We start from the raw sequence: 20,103 nt of genomic DNA on the forward strand, positions 1-20,103 counted from the left end.
TATTGAAAACCCTTTTCAACAGTACGATTATATCCTCAAAATCGTTATTTTCGAAATTTTGCATTTTTTAAAACAGAACTTTTTTTAACGGCGTATAGACAAGAAAAGTTAAAGTAGCAATTCATGAATTTTTTTGATAGTCATCGACACAGAATTTGACCTCTATAGTAGGTAGGTCCCAAGTCCTTTATGGTCTTCTTTTATGCTGCCAATCAACCGATCAGATTTTAAATCAATAGCAACATAAATCAACATAATTTGTTTCCACCCACTACCATGCTCAAAAATAATAAAAAATGCTTGTGAAAATTTTTTTTTTGTTAGATTTTAAATTATAAATAAAAAAGTGAAAATGACTCCTTAAAAGTAAAGCTTTGGCATTAAGGACAGATAAATATCTGATGGTCAGTCTGATTGTAAAAAAAAGTAAGCCAAATTGTTCAAACATTAAAAAAGAGTTACTGGGTCGAATCTCGTGAGTGTTTCAGAGGAAAAATTTTCATTTGTAAGGCAAAAATAAGCAAACAAAATTGAATTTTTTTGGAGCATGCTCCGTTTGTTCCAAAATGTTTCTCAGCCACTTTTCTGAATGTTTTGAATAAAATAAATACAAAATTTAGTTTTAATGAATCTTTATTATTTTTCCAACTTATTAATTTTACTTTTTAAATGTATTTTATGTTCCGTTCTTTTATCAAAAAAAGATAAAATTTTATAATAATACATTCTTGTTCTTTCTAATTTCTCTTTTTTTTTTTTTTTTTTGATTAAGAAAAAGAAAACTTAGTTTTTAAATTTATTCATTTTTTTTTTATATTTTTAACTATTATTCAACTATAACTATGTTTTTTTTTTTTGTTTTGTTTAAAATATATAAATTTACAAAAAGAAAAAAAAAGTATTAAGCATAGTTAAACATAACTTTCTTAAAGATAGTATTTGGTGCATTCACATTTTCTTCTCTTATAGAAAAAACAAACAAAAGTTTTGTTTAATTTTAATTAAGTTTATGTTTTTTTTTTAATTAATCGAAAAAAGCTTTTTTTTTCTAATTTATCTTCTATGACGATCTATTTTGTTCTTTTCCTTTTTTTGTTTATTTTAACTTTTTCTTTTAAAATTTGTGTTGCATTTTTTTTTCTACTCTTTTTCTTTATTTTATAAATAAGTATTTTCTTTTTTTAATTTTTTATTTTTAAACAAAATATGTGAAATAAATTATTATAATTTAAGTTTTTTTGTTTTTTTAATTTTTAAGTCTTAATATTGAATACAATTTTTGTGAAGGTGTGTGTGGGAGTGTGTGAAATGAATGTTTTTTATTTTTCAATGCAACAGTGAATCTCCAAAAAGGGTGACTTGTGAAGTTTTGAAGGTACAATAAATCTTTTTTAAACGACGAAAAACTTGCCAATGTTATTTTTTTTTCTTAAATATTTTTTAAATAGATAAAACAGTTTTCCAAGATAACAATGATGAATAGTAATGCAGATAACAATTGCTTTTGTTTTAAAAGATTTTTTTTATAACAAATGTCACATAAAAAATATATATAATGTACAATGATTAAGGAAAGAAATTAAAAAAAACTTATAAATGTACAAAAACTAAATTTAGTGTAATTAATAATTATTTAAAATAAAAAAAAAATACTTTACAATCTAAGTGAATACCGCAGCATTAAGGAGATGAGATGAGGTGGTGGATGGTTTTGTGTGCAGCAAGTCCGAAGGTGGCCTCGGCTCAGCACTCTTAACATTTAACACTCCAATACTCGGATGTCTTTTTGTACAACATAGAATTTATGTTTTTTACCAAACAAACCCCAAATCACTGCCACATTCTCAATAACAATGTTCACTGGGATGGTGCATATTGCACCCATGACACACAGCAAGAATCGCAGCAATCCAAAGCGATATAGTGAAAAGGATTTGATTACACCAAAAACGTACATGTAAATGTTAACGGCTGCAATGAAGGCGCACACGAAATCCATTACATTTGGACATGGAATCGGATAGAGCCCGGCAAAGATGATGTTAGATGTGGAAAGGGGCATTGTTACCCATGAATAGACACTAATGCCTAGGAGGAGTTTGTGCTTGAGCGGGATGATTTTTGAGTGCACAACAAGGAGAATTCCTTGGAGCCAACGTTTGCGTTGCTGTAGAAAATCCAATAGTGTGAATGGAGATTTCTCGTACATTTCACCTTCGATGAAATTGAAGGAGTAACCTTGGGCGAAGGCACGCATAGCAAAGAAGCAGTCCTCGGCCACGGATCCATCGATGCCATTGTCGAATGAAACTTTACGTTCGGCGCCCACCTGGAAGTAAACAAAAATGTTAATTATTTTGAAATCACAAAAATACTTTGAAATAAATAAATTTAAATCAGCATCAGGAAATACAGGGTGTCCCAAAAGTAATGGATCAAACAAAATATGCTCATTGGGGAACTTAAGGGCTCTCAGAATTTGGTAACTTGTTCATTTAAAATCCTTACGGTTTTCAATTTAATGCAATTCTTGTGAAATTTCGAAAAATCTTTACTTTGCAACAGTATTTTGCTTCCCGCGCCCATTATTGATTTTTGTTTTTTTTTTTTAATTCTTTTACAAAAACATTGCCAAATAATTAGGAACAATAAATTAATCAAAATATTTTTTATTCCATACGCCATTTCGCTGCAAATTAACTAACAGTTTCAAGTTTTATAAAAAATCTATTTCTAACTTTTATTGAGAGCAACACCGCAAAAAAATAATGTACGGTTTGGTCATATATAATATGTACTGGGGGGTCATTCCGTAATTTTGAAAATGATAATCAAATAGACGATAATCGTTTCACAGTTTGAGAATCTTTAAAGCTATTTAAAATCATGCCTGATTCAATATTTTCAAAACAGTTTATATAAATAAAAGTTTTCATATCCTTCGAAGTCGTATTAGTCTAGGTGAGCTAGTAGTTGCCTTTTAATCGGGTGGCCGAGGTTCACCTCCCGAAATTGGAATTTTTTTTTTTTTTTATTTTCTGTAAGTCAATAATCGTCAATAAATAAACGATAGCTAAATTCGAGTAGGTCTCGTTTTCGGAGAATTTATTCGTTTTTGGGTGCAATATTAGATTTTATAAAAGTGTTACGAACTTATTCCAATCACCGATCAAATTTTTTGGAAAATGAAAATTTTCAAAAATTACTTAAGATACGCATAAGAAGAAGGCAACTTTCTTTGCCTGTTCCAACGCATATGTATGTAAGTGCACATGAACATTTTGATATCATATTAACGTTATTGAATATTATTATAAATAAAATTATTTATAATACCCACAGATTTGTTCAAAATGTTCGCCTATATGTTCAAAAACGAATAAATTCTCCCTAAAACGAGGCCATTTTTTTAAGAAATAGCCTAAATGTAAAAAAAGACATACATGTCCTGACTAAACCCCTAGTCCTAGAAAAATGATTTATACCTTTTTGAAAAGGGTGTTTAATATAGAATAGAACCTCATCAAAAATGTTTACATTTAGTCTTTATCTTAAAAAAATGGCCAATAAGTCAACATACATATACCTATTTCAAATGAGAAAGAACTTTAACCCTCTTGGGGCGCCATCTAGCGCCAAAATAAAAATCTAGAAAAATTAGGGGATTTTTTTTTTATTATTTAGAAACAGTTTTAACACTTAGGAACTCGATTAAAAAATAATGAACGCTCTAATGTATATAGAGGTGAATAAAAGATTGCAGTTGGTTTTATACGTCCATCTCAAAATTTGAGCGTTTTAGACGATTTTTGCTCCAGAAATTTGTTAAAGGGTGAACAAACGAAATTTTTTGGTGGGCAAACATGGACAAAAGGTGGAAAAACGAATTAGACAAGTTTGGTTCAAAAATTTTGAGGTCGCAATTCTGGTTTCACGGAGCTAGTAAAATCATTGCAAATTTACATAAAATGTTCAAAATTTTCAAGTGACTCTATTTATTTATATTCAATAGGAATTGAAATAACTCGATTTGAAAAGTGGGGAAAAAGAAGATAGGGGTGAATACGTCAGTTTAAATGTTTTTACCTTTGATTTTAAGTTAATAAATTGCACAAATTGCAAAAAAGCAATGGTAATAATTTTCCTGTTGTCTAAACCTAAACAGAAAAGCATTTTCTCTTTAAAAATCGCTCCTAAGGACACCTCTAGTGCAAAAAGTGTATGGAATTCGACGTCGTTCATATGTTCACCACTGGAACGTTGCAATCGATTAGTTGTAGGTACCTAGTTTTTGAAAACTCATGCAGATATTTCAGTGCAGCATGGCTGCTCCATTGGCTGTAGAAATGTGATGCTAATTTTTCACATTCTGTTGGTTGAGTTTATTCAACAACATTTAAAAATAATTTTGCGATCAAAAATTGGTCATCTTAATCTTACATTTCTAGAATTCAATCCGAGAAGTTAATGAACTTCTTGGCGATGTCAAACTCTCGAAAGTGCAGTATTGTACTGTTGGAACTTCAAACATCCTTGAACATATAATTGGAAAATTAAGAAATCTACTCCCTAGGTCTACACTATGGGACGAGAACTATAACGTTAACTCTCATAAAAATGCCGAATTATCCACTCAAGCTAAAAAATTTCACGTAAAACGCTCCAAAGCGTATTGCTTTCTAAGCTTTATTTATAGAATAAAATTAATATTATAACAATTTAAAAGACAGGCGTAAAGGGTAACAAGAAGAAATGCTATTTAAATCAGATATTTAATATTTTTTTAAGTAGGTAAATATGATTTTCAACATAAGGCAGACCAAAAAATTGTTGGAAACAGTGTCCACGCATAATAACATGAAAACTGAGTTGCATATTTGATTTCAGGTGTAACTCCCTTAATCATGGCATTTAATTATCCTTGAAAGATAAAAACACTTTATGTAGATCATACAATTATGGAATTTCTGTGTGTTTCCAATTATTCATCACCCATAAAGAATAGACGTTATATAACTATCACCAAAGATAGTAATTTAAATTATAATAATGGTTTAATATAATCTTTGAATCACCAAAATGATGACGACTTAACTATAATCATTTTAAATTTGAATGTACGTACGATTACCGACAGACAATTTTTATTAAACAGCTCACCAGGTCAAAGCTCAATTATTTACGCTACGAGCTATGTAGGCAGGCAAGTGAACATTTTTGTGTGTTAGATGGAATTTGAATTTATTTTATTAAAGCCGCGAAACATCACTCTCTCTCCAAATTGGACAAATGCCAAATTCTAATATTCTCATCTGTCGAAGTTAATTGTTTTCTGTTTTTCTCATTTTGTTCTAATTTCTAAATTTTGTACTTTTGATTTTCAATGAATGAAGCAGCATGAAATAATTTATATTTATTTGTGTATCTTGGAAAGATTTCATAAATAAATGATCATGAGAATTAGTTAATTATATTGTAGGTATAGACAAAAATAAATAAATAAACCATTTAAGGTAATTGTTTTAGAAGTGGTAAGAGGACAAATTGATTTTTCAATTCCACTTGTTTCAAAAACAGGAAAATTGACAAAATAATGAAGAAATATTGATTCTGATTCTATCGGTTAAGAATGCAATTCACTAGCAGAACCTTTTTTTTTATTAATAATGGAACTATTTTCGGGTAGAAAATATTCTTTCCAAAGGGATGTGACTTTTTTTTTTTTTTTTTTTTGTTTATTTACGCTCTCTTAACAATTGTTTGATATTTCACACAATAGAATTAAAAGTTCCAAAGTTCAATTGTCAATTGTCTCCGTTTCTATGTAACTTTAGAACTTTTTTTCCTTACAAGTACCTGTGTAGAATATTAAAAATTACTAAGAAACAGGTTTGAGAAAAAATCGAATCTATTTTCTTAAATCTTGAGAAATAGCTATCGGCGGAGAAATAACACTTTAGGGTAGGTATGCATACAAACATAAAGTTTCTATTAAAGCTATAATTGAAAATGACCACAGTCTCGCTTTGAATGCTAAATTAGCTTTGAAGCGTGTAAAAAAAAAGTAACAAAAACTCAGGCTTTCATAGGAAAAGAAATACCTAACACAAAAGCGAATTAATTTGCATTTAAATGTGTATGTATAATTGAATGATCATCAAATATAATTGCGATTGATAGACGACACGGCTACAAGGTCATTTATAATATGACATTTTATAAACAAACAAAACAACTGCAATGAGCCGGGTATGTAAAGTCGAGGAAATTAGTCCACAAAAATGTTGCAGACAACGGAGTGAAATAATTTTTTTTTTTACATTTTTTTAAAAACTTTTTATGAAAAGTTAAGATTTTGTAAATTAGGTTTAAGTTTTGTAATTTTTTTTTTAATTTTCGGATAAATTAAAAACATAACGCCGTATTTTGGAGTTGGGTTGGAGTGATTTGAACAGATGTGTATAATAAAATCATAAATATCAAAGACGGCATGAGCAGAATTGGACGCAGTGCATGAGTTTTTACACATATTTCCGTGATACTTCGAAGTCTAGCCAGTAAAAATGTATCAACAGATACTTTATGGGAGTTATTTCATCCTCTCTTTTTCAGAAAAAATGATTTATAGACCAAGAGCCTATAACAAATTTCGGGAATGGAAGTATAAACAACATCTGAGTACGCAGTTATAAAACTTCATGCGTCTTGATAGCGGATTCAAAAGTGCGGCAGATTTATTTTGGGGGCTTTATATGGTTTTCGCGGGATTAAATAACGTCAGACTTCCAATCAACGTGAGTAGGTTAAATTTACATTATTTAACATTAAAAATACAAGATAGTCATTCATTTCTCCTAAGCCTTAAAAATTCAATAGGTAAAATTTTACTATACTATGAGTATTTTCAGAGTGTTTCAACATTAAGATAGGGTTGCCAAGTACACACTAGTGTAAAAAAAATGTAAGGGTTAAATCATTTTCAATTTTGTTTGTGTTTTTTGAGATACGTAAAAAGGATCGTATTGCAAATTCTAAAATAGAATTTGGAAGCTTCAAAAGTCAAAATTTCATTAAAAACAAAAAATTAAAACCATCGTTTTCACGTAGTTCTAAAGTTTCAACAATATTTTATTTTTCGTTTTTCAGTGCACCGCACAGTGCACACACCCACGAAATATTTTTGTGAGCTAAACCATTATTAAGATTTTAAAGGAAATACATTCAGTTTTAATTACTCATTTATAAAGTTTGTATAAGATTTTTTTAACGCTTTTTTTTGGATTTTGAATAGAAAACCTAGGCTCGCTGCGTGCTGCTTCTCATGAACTGTTTGGAAACCTTGTTCGTAGCTCGACAAGGCAAAACTAATACATACATATAAAGTGTACTTTATGTTCTTTTATGTTTTTATTACATAGATTACGACCACTTAGTGAGCAGCTGAGCGGCAATTCTGAGCCTGACAAAAATTAAAACCTATGAAAATGTATGGGACCAGTTAGAGAGATAAAGTTTGTAAAGTATTTTGTAACTTTTCTTAAAAATGATATAAATACAAATATTTTAACCAATGAATAAAGATTTTGTGTTCAATTTTCTGGTAAATGAATGCTTGAATTCTTTTTTTATCCCCTAGCTTACTAATTTTACAAAAAATAGCAGCGCTAGACAATAAAGACAGGAAACTCAAACTGACTCATCAAGTAATAATATTTGATTTGACAACAAAGGCCTCAAACTATTATAATAACTTTAACAAATCAACGGAACCAAACACTTGAAGTAGGTACTTAACAGCTAAAGCCATTTAGAAGTTTTCACAGCCCTTATCTTTTGTAAGTTGCACTCTGTTTACAAGTACATAGTTGAATCTCAATCTGATTTAAGATATGACTTAATCATTTTAAGAAAAGAAATAATAAATCGAATATTTAATATACCCACATATTCCAGTAAACTAATTGAATGAAAACCATAAGTGCTTCAGCGATGAATTTATTACTCACGATCTCTTACTTAGGTTTGGAAGTTATGGTATGATGTTATAATTGATGTTTAGATATTTGCAAATCTGATTCAAACTTATTCCTGACACTTTGAATGAATACTTGATTTCGAAGGGTTAGTAAAGATGCAAACATTTTTATTACCTCTAAAAATATAAAACAAATTTAAAAAAATTTCATATAAACTTACTTGCGTCACAACATAGCTTCCCTTCCAGCTAAACAATGGCTTATGGAATAACTTAAATTGCAATCGCAACTTCCCCATATCATCACTCACACGAAAACTATCCGCCAATGTAGTCAACCAATTAACAACATTTTCATTGGCATACGTTATTAAACCCTGCCCAAATGGATGTTTCCCATCTAGTACAAAATTGATAATACCTCTCACGCAATTCTCAGTTAATAAAGTTTCCTCATCGAGATGCACGATCCAATCGTTATCATTCAATACATTAACATTGTCCTCCAGACAATATTGCAGGGCGCGTGACTTAAACAAAGCACCAGTTTTTGTCTTATACGCATTCGGCACCACAATCTCACGAATCCGACGGTGCTTGGCCAGATTAACAGCCTTATCGGTTACAACTTCGATGAGGAAATTTTCCAGTCCCGTATCTAAACAGATATTCATGTTGCGCAAAACATTTGTCTTGACCAATTCGGGGAAATCACCACGTGTCACCACTCGTATGCAGATAAATGGTGCTAACAATGGGCTACCCTTGAGGACGACTTTCTCAGGGAAGGCATTATAGAAGACCAAGCCGCAAAAGTTAAATAGCACCTGCGGCAGAGTGAGGAACGTGAGGAAACGCAATAAGTACAAAAGTATCGTGGGTATCTGGCCATATTCAGTCCAGGGATCGACCAGTGTAAAGGAGTCCTCGTTGATCTTGATCCCGCCAGAGAATATCTCAAAGAAGATTATCACAATGATGAGCAGGGTGCAGTGCAATAGATGTCGTGCGTTAGAATTCATCTTGTTATGTTATTTTATTTCTTATTTATAAGCTTTTTTATTTGAATACTTTTTATTATTTCGTTTTTAAGTTTGTGCTTGTTCGTTTTTACTTTTTTTTTTGCTTTCTAAATTTGTTGCAGTGTAGTTTTTTTTTGATTAATTTTCTTCTATTGGCTCTAAAGTCTATAATTTTATAAATGTTGTGGACGAATTTATAGTATTCTGAACTTATATATTTAAATTTGTCCGTTTTCAGCTATAATCTCTTTATTTTTAGTTTTTTTTTCTGTTTTTATATTTTTGTTCAAAACTGCAGGTCAATTGACCTTGCAGAAGCGATAGTAGAAGCAGGTTGTATCCTTAGCATTAATGCGGACACTTCTTGTGACATCAACAACAGCACACGAAACGGCGTCGATTCGGTGCTGGGTGGGGGCCAATTTTGGGACATGAGACAACGATGAATTGAGGCGCCAACTTGAAAATAGTATTCAAATGACGATGAAAGACGATGATGCACTTATGTTGTTTATAATGCGGCACGGTGGCGGTTGGTGGTGGTGGTGTATAAAGAACGTCAAGCAATTCTAAAGAGGAATTACATGAGTGTTCTTTTCTTTTTTCGGTGCAACCAATTTTATTGCATTTCTGTAAATAAATAAAAGAAGAAGAGAAAATAAATTATTTTTGAAAAGAAAACATTCAAAGGAAAAAAAAATTGTTTAAATAAATAATATATACACTGCCGCTCAAATGAATAGGTTCACATTTTAGTTCATCTTACTTTTAGCTTGTCTTGGTATTTAATGCAATGGCACATATTTTTTTATATGTAACGAGAGAACATCTTTATGCGCTTAGTTTAAGAGAAAAAAAAATGTCCTAGGGCCTACCGTTCTTCTCACACGGTAGCTAGACCAAATCTAGTCATAAAATCAAGCATATTTTTTGGCTCATCTGAATAGGTTCAAAAGCAAAAATGTTAATAAATTATGAGTTGCATGGGTCAGTTGGACTCAAAATTGTGTCTGTCAATAAATCTGATTGTGTATTACGTGTAAGGATGAAAACTGGTCGTGAAAAAGCCTTAGGCGCGAAAAAAATGAAAAAAATAAAAGAAGTCTTTGAATTAGGCCAAAACTAACGATGCGTTGGGACAAAAACAAACACAAGTTAAAATTTAGTAAGCAGTTATTTGCGCAATATCCAAGGGTATAGAAACAACATTAAAAGTCGATGTAACTCAGTCACAACATGGGCCGATGGATGTGCAATGATCAGAACAGCATGACTTCGCGCTGAAAATTAAGCTGAAAACCGGTATAAAATGCAGTTTAACAACGGCAAAACGGGTTTTCAGTTTAAAACGGTTACCAATTTAAAACCCACGAAAAGAAACTCGCCTCCAATAAAAAAAAAAAAACATGTCGTAAAAGTCGAATTTGCAACCGGTGATTTTTCAAAGAAAAATAAATTGCACGACTGGGGTCGCACGTACTTGCTCTTATGCTTAAAGTAACTATAATGTTAAAGCTTTTTATTCAAGAAATTAAAAATTTGATATTTTGAAGAAATTTCATAAGTAGTATAAAATAAATTGCACGACTGGGGTCGCACGTACTTGCTCTTATGCTTAAAGTAACTATAATGTTAAAGCTTTTTATTCAAGAAATTTAAAATTCGATATTTTGAAGAAATTTCATAGGTAGTATAAAAAAATTAAATCTGTTTTTATAATTAATAAAACTCCGTTTTAAAATATCTTAAAAAAAAAAACAAATATGCCATTTTATTTCTCGTATAAAAAGGTATTTTTAGAAAAAAAATTTTGAAAATTGTAGGAGCCGTTTTTTAAAAAAATAATTTTTTATATATAAAATTTTTTTAACATTTTTCAAAAAAAAAGTTGGTATGCCATTTTGAAGAAATAATTAATTTACACATAAAAACTAAATTTCAAAATTTTTCATTGATCCGTTTTCAAAAAATTGATTTTTCAAAAAAAAATTTTGAAATATTTTTTAAAAAACCAAAAATGCGTTTTTTGAAAATTTTCTAAAATTTTAATATTATCTTTACTTACACACTTTTGTATACAAATTTTCATTTAAATCGGGTTAATTTTGTACGAGATATTCAGAAACGAAAAAAACTGTTCTATGACAGGTACCGTTAATAACGGTACAAAAAATATTTTTTTTATTTAAAAAGTTGGCCCTTATGTGTAGTATTACACACAAAAATTTTAATCAAAATCGTTAGAGCCGTTTTTGAAAAAAATTAACTTTTCTATTTCCGTTATATGGCAGGTACCGTTAGTTTTGGTCATAAAAAAAAAATTTCAATTTCCCCTCTAGGGAATCACCAAAAACTGCTAACTACCAAGTTTGAAGAAAATCACTTCACTCGTTTAGGCTGTAGCTATAGATAGAGACAGACGGACAGACAGACAGACAGACAGACAGACAGACAGACAGACAGACAGAATTGCCGGACCCACTTTTTTGGCATTCTCCATCATCGTAATGTCATGTAAAATTGTTATCTCGAGTTCGATTTTTTTTACGAATCCTAAACTTGCCCTATAGTACCTATATCGCAAGTAAAAAAATGAATTAAGTGGGCCCCGAGGGCTAAATTCCTATTTTTATGACCTTCGTAGAGAGAAGGATTATTTTAAGTTGTCTGCATAACTGTGAAGGCAGTGTCATTAAGTGCAAAGCTATTTCCTTCTACAAAACTTTCGATCTGCAATTTCTAACACAGTTTTTTTTTTATTGGAGGCGAGTTTCTTTTCGTGGTTTGTAAAGTGGTAATTTTTGCGAAGTTTTATTCTTCTCAATTGTTTACCATTTCTGACAACCCGTTTTGCCGTCGTTAAACTGCATTTTATACCGGTTTTTAGCTTAATTTTAAGCACGAAGTCATGCTGTTCTGATCATTGCACATCCATCGGCCCATGTTATGACTGAGTTACATCGACTTTTAATGTTGTTTCTATACCCTTGGATATTGCGCAAATAACTGCTTACTAAATTTTAACTTGTGTTTGTTTTTGTCCCAACGCATCGTTAGTTTCGGCCTAATTCAAAGACTTCTTTTATTTTTTTCATTTTTTTCGCGCCTAAGGCTTTTTCACGACCAGTTTTCATCCTTACACGTAATACACAATCAGATTTATTGACAGACACAATTTTGAGTCCAACATTTTTGCTTTTGAACCTATTCAGATGAGCCAAAAAATATGCTTGATTTTATGACTAGATTTGGTCTAGCTACCGTGTGAGAAGAACGGTAGGCCCTAGGACATTTTTTTTTCTCTTAAACTAAGCGCATAAAGATGTTCTCTCGTTACATATAAAAAAAGATGTGCCATTGCATTAAATACCAAGACAAGCTAAAAGTAAGATGAACTAAAATGTGAACCTATTCATTTGAGCGGCAGTGTAATTAGGTACAAAAACTTGACTTTGAAAAGCAGAAAAAATATGTTAAGAGTTCACATTGTAAAGGATTGTTGTTTAGGGTTTAAACATTTTTTTAAAGTAGGTAAATACCTATAAACTTTTTTTTTTACTTTGTCCTACGCGTAAACTATCACATCATATAGTTTCATATACAACCTACATGTTTAAAAATGAATGTTTGAATGTTAAGGAAATTTTTTGAGAAATTTTATTGAAACTACTTGTTTGTTCGACTGGCGTTTATTTAACAATGATAAAATTTTTCAATACAACATTTTTTGTTGATGTAGGCCCCAAATGTGCTAATCAATAATGATAAACGTTATTATTTCTGGCAAAATTTATTTTTAATTGATTTTGATTTAATTGATTGACAATATCTTTCTTATTATATGAGTGAGTCACTTGAGAAATAAGAATTTTGGCAAAAAAGTAAAATGTAAAATGGAACGGATTTTCCTAACTTCGCCTATTTTTGGGGTTATCGTAAAAAAGTTAAGACTTTATACAAACACGATTTATGTCCCCTTTATTTCAAATATATGTTTTTTATTTAGCCTTTTAGTTGCCATTTTCGCCCGTTAGTGCATTTTTGCCTTTTTAGTAGTTAGGTAGTTTTAAGAGGCTAAATTTGCATACTTTTATTTTAAATTCATTTTTGTATGGGATATCAATTGGGCCAGTGTTCCCCATTTTGAAGAATATCTACGGAATTGAAAAAGTTCACTACTATTTTCTACTTCAATCAGGGACTAAAAATAGTTGAACAAGTAACAAGTAATTACTCTGTAATTACTGTAATTAATTACTCGTTTCTACTCAAGTAGAGAGGTCTTTTAGCTCATTTTAGACGCTTCTAGAGACAATCACAGGAGGCTGTTTCCTGAAAACTTTAAAATGCTGTTGGTAATTCAATACTTTCATAATTAAATTTCAAGCACTTTTTTCTATTTATTTTTTAAATGCCTTTTTTTGCATTTTATTTGATTTGAATTTTGTAGGTCATAAAGATCCTTGCCCAGCGATTTGATTTAAACTTTTTAGTTGCGAGTTTTGAATCATTCACTAGTGGTGAAGTTATAAATTTAATTTTTAGGGCTAAAATTTAAAGTATTTGCGTAATAAATAGAAAAGCTTGTTTTTCTCAATTGTATATTTTTACATTCTTTTCAATCGAGTTTTAGGTCAAATATTAGTAATTACTGCGATTTATTAAAGTTTGTATCTGCTTAAATAAAAAAACATGGACCTGCTCCCCTTTTGATGCAATTATACTTAACTAAAACATGTTTTGTTTCGTGTTTTACGAAGTGTGAATAATATGGGCGTTAATATACAGGGTGTCCCAAAAGTAATGGATCAAACGAAGTATGCTGATAGGGGATCTTAAGGGCTCTCAGAATTTGGTAACTTGTTCATCCCAAATCCTTACGGTTTTCGATTTAATGCAATTCTTGTGAAATTTTGAAAAATCCCTACTTTGCAACAGTATTTTGCTTCCTGCTGCCATTATTGATTTTTGTTTTTTACAATTCTTTTACTAAAACATTGACAAATAATTAGGAACAATTAATTAATCAAAATATTTTTTATTCCATACACCATTCAGCTGCAAATTAACTAACAGTTTCAAGTTTTATAAAAAATCAATTTTTAACTTTTATTTGAGAGCAACACCGCAAACAAAATTTCTACGGTGTGAGAATGGTTTATTATTTCAAAAAGTTGCCCAGTTATTGTAGTTTTCAAAAATGTATAAAAGTTTCCAAAGTTGCAGTATGATCGCAAAATATTACAATTTGAATTCAACAAAACAGGGTTTTTCAAAACAAAAATACAAACAAAAATAGAGGCTTTTGTTCAAAGAAAAATAAACAAATAACAGCTCGAGAAAATGTGTTTATTTTTGGTTGTTTTTTGTTCTGAAAAACCCTGTTTTGTTGAATTCAAATTGTAATACCTATTATGCGATCTAAGTGCAACTTTGCGAACTTTTATACATTTTTGAAAACTACAATAACAGGGCAACTTTTTAAAATAATGAACCATTCTCACACGAAATAAAAAGAAAGGTAGGCCTAAAAACTCCTGGTACAAGCAAATGCAAAAACACCAGCATTCAGTTGGCCTCAGAAACGGAACAATACAAAACCGGGAGGCTTGCCGCCGATTTCTGAGGTCAACCCGGCGAACCCCACAGGCGGATCACTAGTGTGAAGCAGTAACGTGGGAAGGTTATGATCCCCTCGACATCGAGATCATAACAGCGCCGAGAAAAAAGGAAGAAGAAGAACCATTCTCACACCGTAGAAATTTTGTTTGCGGTGTTGCTCTCAAATAAAAGTTAAAACTTGATTTTTTATAAAACTTGAAACTGTTAGTTAATTTGCAGCTGAATGGTGTATGGAATAAAAAATATTTTGATTAATTAATTGTTCCTAATTATTTGTCAATGTTTTAGTAAAAGAATTGTAAAAAACAAAAATCAATAATGGCAGCAGGAAGCAAAATACTGTTGCAAAGTAGGGATTTTTCAAAATTTCACAAGAATTGCATTAAATCGAAAACCGTAAGGATTTGGGATGAACAAGTTACCAAATTCTGAGAGCCCTTAAGATCCCCTATCAGCATACTTCGTTTGATCCATTACTTTTGGGACACCCTGTATATAAAAAATTTTTTTGGATTTTTAAAAAAATATTTAAATTTTTAGTTTCAAAAACTGTTTTTTGAAAACGTGTCGATAAATTTTTTCGAAATTTTGAATGTTTCAAACAATAATTTCCTAAGAATGTCATTCAGTTTTTATTTTTGAAAAATATTTGAAAAATTTAATTTTTAAGATTTTTTTTGAAAATTCGGTTCTAGCGATTTTCAAAGAAAAATCTAAAAATTCTTTGGTATCCGCAGGAAAATAAATGACATTTTTTGTTTGCAGGTCAAAACCATTAATTTATAAAGATGTTTTTGTATTTTTAAAAAATAACAAATTTTGTTGGATGAAATTGATGCTCTGTAAAAAGTCTGTGGGAGCGCTTAATTTTTCAAAAAAAAAACACCAACAAAGGTGATCAAATCAAGGTCTTAAAAATTAAAAAAAAAAAATGGATGCTGAATAACCTTGTTATCTGTTTCAAATGGCTATATGACAGAAAATGTTTCCCATTCAAAAAAAAACCGAACATTTTTATAGAAACCAAAAATTCAAGATGGCGGCCAAAAGTTTATTTTAGGTTTTTCTTTATAGTAAAAGAAAATAAGAAAATAAAATATCGGAAGGAGGAAGGTGGAGCCAACTGCTGGGTCAGATTATAAATACACGAATTGGTACAATCTCAGATTATGACACATGACATAAAATTTGATTGTCACATTATTTGTTATCATGTGACGCTGAAAATCGCAAAGCTAATAAAAATGATATCTTCAAAATGTGTCACTTAAAGAAAATTTTAATCTTTTAGGAAATTTGCACACAAAATGATTCACCAAGCTACTATCAATATCAAGTCAAGTCTGTAAAAATAAAATCAAATAAAAGTTATTGCTGTTAAAACACAAACAGAAGGCAAAAATAAAATCTTTTACAAATAAAACGCAGCTCCAGTCAGGTGGAATACCTTTTCTATTCGAGAGACAGAAATATGTCTCACGTGAGTGATGCATCTAATAACAAGTTAATAGAGATTTATATACACAAGTGTAAGGTACGAGATACGAGAAAATTTAAAACTATCAGCAGAGAACATTTTAAACAAATCTAATAGCGCGACGAGCAATTTTCAGAAAAAAGTTGTTATTGACAACATTGTTTCAAACAATTTCAAAGAACGAACACTGTATAACTATGTATATGATATTAAAATAGTTTTATAACGTACCTACACAACACCTTAGTTGTTTGCTGGAATCTGAAAATTTAAGTGTTTTAAAACAGGGATGATACCACTAAGTTTTAAAGCATTTAGGCTTTGAATTCGAATAAAAAAGACTTAGGGCGAAGTTCATAGATGTGACTAAAGTCGAGATTTTTCTCAAGTAAGTTTTGAGCAGACTTTTGGCTACTTTAGCTCCTTGAAACGTGAAAAAAACTAATGTGTTAGCGTTAGCTAACTAGCTAGCTCTTATGAATAAGAGAAAAGCTGAAAAATTCTAAAGTTAGTGCTTAAGAATTCACTCACAAAATTCTCCTAAAAAATGTGGAAGATTACGACTTGAGGAACGACCCAACGAATATGACTGTATTCCACCATTTGACCACTTTTGTTCTGAGCACCTTCTTATTTAATTAAGTAACATGAAGTAGATATACTTTTCGTAATGAATTTTTAATCATCTCTGGTTTCAACTAGAAAAAAGCGTAATTTCACTAACACAGTGATTCACATGAGGGGATTATTTCCTCTATCTCTGTCAATTATTTGATTTGTGTGTATTTTCTTTTTTTTTTTTTGTATTTTTTTGCATTTAATTAGTGCGGTAGCCTTATAAAGTAGGTAGGTTAGGTACCTACTCTGTGATTTCAAGAAATAAATAAAAAAAGTAAAACTGCTAATTACACAACTGACAAATGTGCACTTGACACGAATCTTCAATTAAAATACTTTTATACCTAATCTCATACAGTAGAGAATTTTTATTGAAATAAAAACGTAAATTAAAATATATTTTATCAACAAAAAAAAAGTTAAATCTGCTCGTAACACGGAGTTATTAGATAGGTAGGTATATTTTCCTAGATATTTTTAACTATTATAAATAGTATAGATAATAATGTATATCATTTTTCTATGGAAATTGAACTTTGGATTGTTTACAATTAATTGCTAGTTTATGGCAAATACAAATTAACTTTTTAGTTCGTAGTAATTGTTGTAGAAAAAATAAAATTTTATAAATTTTATTGAACAGGCAAACTAGGCGAAGTAAAGTATTAATGGGTTTTAAGGATTTCTTATCTAATATTTAATGATTTTTAATAATAAAAATTTTCCATCCGTGACTGATTTAGTCGGAAATATTTTTTAACGTTTTTTATGCTTTTTCATTTCAGATAAAGGTTTTTTTAATTTTAGAGTTTACGAAAATATTAAATTTACTGTACTGACACTGAGGAATTTTTTTTCTGCTATAGTCAATTAATTGATGGTTTAAATTTTTTGTGGTTACAATATAGTTAGGTACTATACTCGTATATCAAGAAAGGTTATATCCTAAACGCGAAGACCAAGTAAAGATTTTTAAAAATATAATCATTAAAAATGGTAAATAGGGATAAAATGACATAGTAAAAAAAAAACAACATTTTCGAAGCGACAACTCTTAGATAGTTGAATTTTTTTAATCAATAGGTAAATTTATTAAAAAAAAATGAAAGTGTTGACAAAATTGAAAAAAAAAATTCTTTTTTACAGAAACTTGAGTTATACCAATGAAAAGATAACAAAATAAAATGCACGACTGGGTGGCACAAACATGCTTTTATTAAAAAAAAAAATATAGAATTCGTTTTTCAATGGAAAAAACAACATCTTAAATCAAAATAAGCTCCAAAACAAGTATGGAATTAAATTTGTATTTACTAAGATGCACTTTAAGAAAAAGAGCTACATATTTAAATAAAAAAAACTAATTTTTTATAAATAGTTTTCAAAAAAAAAAAAATTAAATTGATTTGGTATGCTATTGTTAAATTAAGCATTTATTAATCAATTGATAAAACCAAAATTTAATGAAATATTCAATGTATCGTTTTCGAAAATTTGATTTTTCAAAAAAAAAAAATCAAATTTTTTAATACTAATCCACACTGACAGAAAGACATACCTTAGCTGCGTTCTTTATCTAACAATAGTCAACTATGATTGTTATGTCAAAAAATATTGTTAATGTGTCATTGTTAGAAATTGTTGGATTTTTACAAATCATTTAGGAACGATTTATTGTTAGAAATTGTTGAACTGTCAAACCAGCAGCAAACATTTTTTTGAGAATATTTTTATTTCCATTATTGTAACAAAAAATCATGTTTTTTTTTTCAAAATAAATTCTCTAGCATCAAATAAATACAAAACTCTTTTTTTAATTTCATTTTTTTCTCTTATTTCCAAAGGAAAAAAATCTTTGAGTTTGTTTTGTAAACAAAACAACCACTTTGACACATCAACTATCTCATGAGTGTTCAACTCACATCATGGAAGTGAGTTGGAAATAGTTACGATTTGTAACTTTTTGACACTTCAAAACGAGTTTAGGAACGATGTTCATCTGTCAAATAGTTACAAATCGTAACTATTTTGTAGTTTAGGAACGACAAAAGTTAACGATAGTTAACAATAGTTAACTATTGTTAACTCTTTTTTTTGCATTCTCTATCATCGTTATGCCATGTCTGATTTGTATCTCAACTTTTTTTTTGGACGAATGTTTAACTTGATACTATAGTAATTAAAATAAATTGCACGACTGGGGTCGCACGTACTTGCTCTTATGCTTAAAGTAACTATAATGTTAAAGCTTTTTATTCAAGAAATTTAAAATTTGATATTCTGAAGAAATTTCATAAGTAGTATAAAAAAATTAAATCTGTTTTTATAATTAATTAACCTTCGTTACAAATAATCTTAAAAAAAAAAAAAAAATATGCCATTTTATTTCTTGTATAAAAAGGTATTTTTAGAAAAAAATTTTCGAAAATTGTAGGAGCCGTTTTTTAAAAAAATAATTTTTTATTTATAAAAATTTTTTAACATTTTTCAAAAAAAAAGTTGGTATGCCATTTTGAGGAAATAATTAATTTAAACATAAAAACTAAATTTCAAAATTTTTCATTGATCCGTTTTCAAAAAACCAAAAATGCGTTTTTTGAAAATTTTCTAAAATTTTAATATTACCTTTACTTACACACTTTTGTATAAAAATTTTCATTTAAATCGGGTTATTGTTGTACGAGATATTCAGAAACGAAAAAAACCGTTCTATGACAGGTACCGTTAATAACGGTACAAAAAATATTTTTTTTATTTAAAAAGTTGGCTCTTATGTGTAGTACTACACACAAAAATTTTAATCAAAATCGTTAGAGGCGTTTTTGAAAAAAATTAACTTTTCTATTTCCGTTATATGGCAGATACCGTTAGTTTTGGTCATAAAAAAAAAATTTCAATTTCCCCTCTAGGGAATCACCAAAAACTGCTAACTACCAAGTTTGAAGAAAATCACTTCACTCGTTTAGGCTGTAGCTATAGATAGAGACAGACGGACAGACAGACAGACAGACAGACAGACAGACAGACAGACAGACAGAATTGCCGGACCCACTTTTTTGGCATTCTCCATCATCGTAATGTCATGTAAAATTGTTATCTCGAGTTCGATTTTTTTTACGAATCCTAAACTTGCCCTATAGTACCTATATCGCAAGTAAAAATTAGGGGTCGAATCGAAATATGAATTTTTGAAAAACACCTTATTTTTAAGGAAGGGTTTGAGTGTTTTTTTTTTTTTTATTTTTAAGAATTTTTGAATGCTTGCGAATAAGGTTAAGGGTTTCTACTAAATCGACCATATTTTGAGCTTAAAACCATCACCATAAAGGTAGTTTCTAAAATACAGCTTTTGAAGACAATGATTTTTTTTTTTTGAAATTTTGGCAAGT

The 20,103-nt window shown here is 29.6% G+C and overlaps 1 protein-coding gene across 1 annotated transcript in view; it reads right to left on the reverse strand.

Moving 5' to 3' along the window:
• Positions 1-837: 837 nt before the first annotated feature.
• The window catches only part of LOC129908991 (beta-1,4-mannosyltransferase egh), a 54,247-nt gene continuing 34,981 nt past the window's right edge, over positions 838-20,103 (reverse strand). Inside the window, exons 2-3 of the mRNA XM_055985867.1 lie at positions 8,197-9,627; positions 838-2,329 (exon numbers count right to left, since the gene is read on the reverse strand). Coding sequence (XP_055841842.1) covers positions 1,760-2,329; positions 8,197-8,997 — 1,371 coding nt within the window. The 5' untranslated portion in view covers positions 8,998-9,627 and the 3' untranslated portion in view covers positions 838-1,759. The remainder of the gene's footprint in view (positions 2,330-8,196; positions 9,628-20,103) is intronic.

The sequence above is a fragment of the Episyrphus balteatus genome, chromosome 2 (genome assembly GCF_945859705.1).
Source record: "Episyrphus balteatus chromosome 2, idEpiBalt1.1, whole genome shotgun sequence".
Classification (NCBI taxonomy): domain Eukaryota; kingdom Metazoa; phylum Arthropoda; class Insecta; order Diptera; family Syrphidae; genus Episyrphus; species Episyrphus balteatus.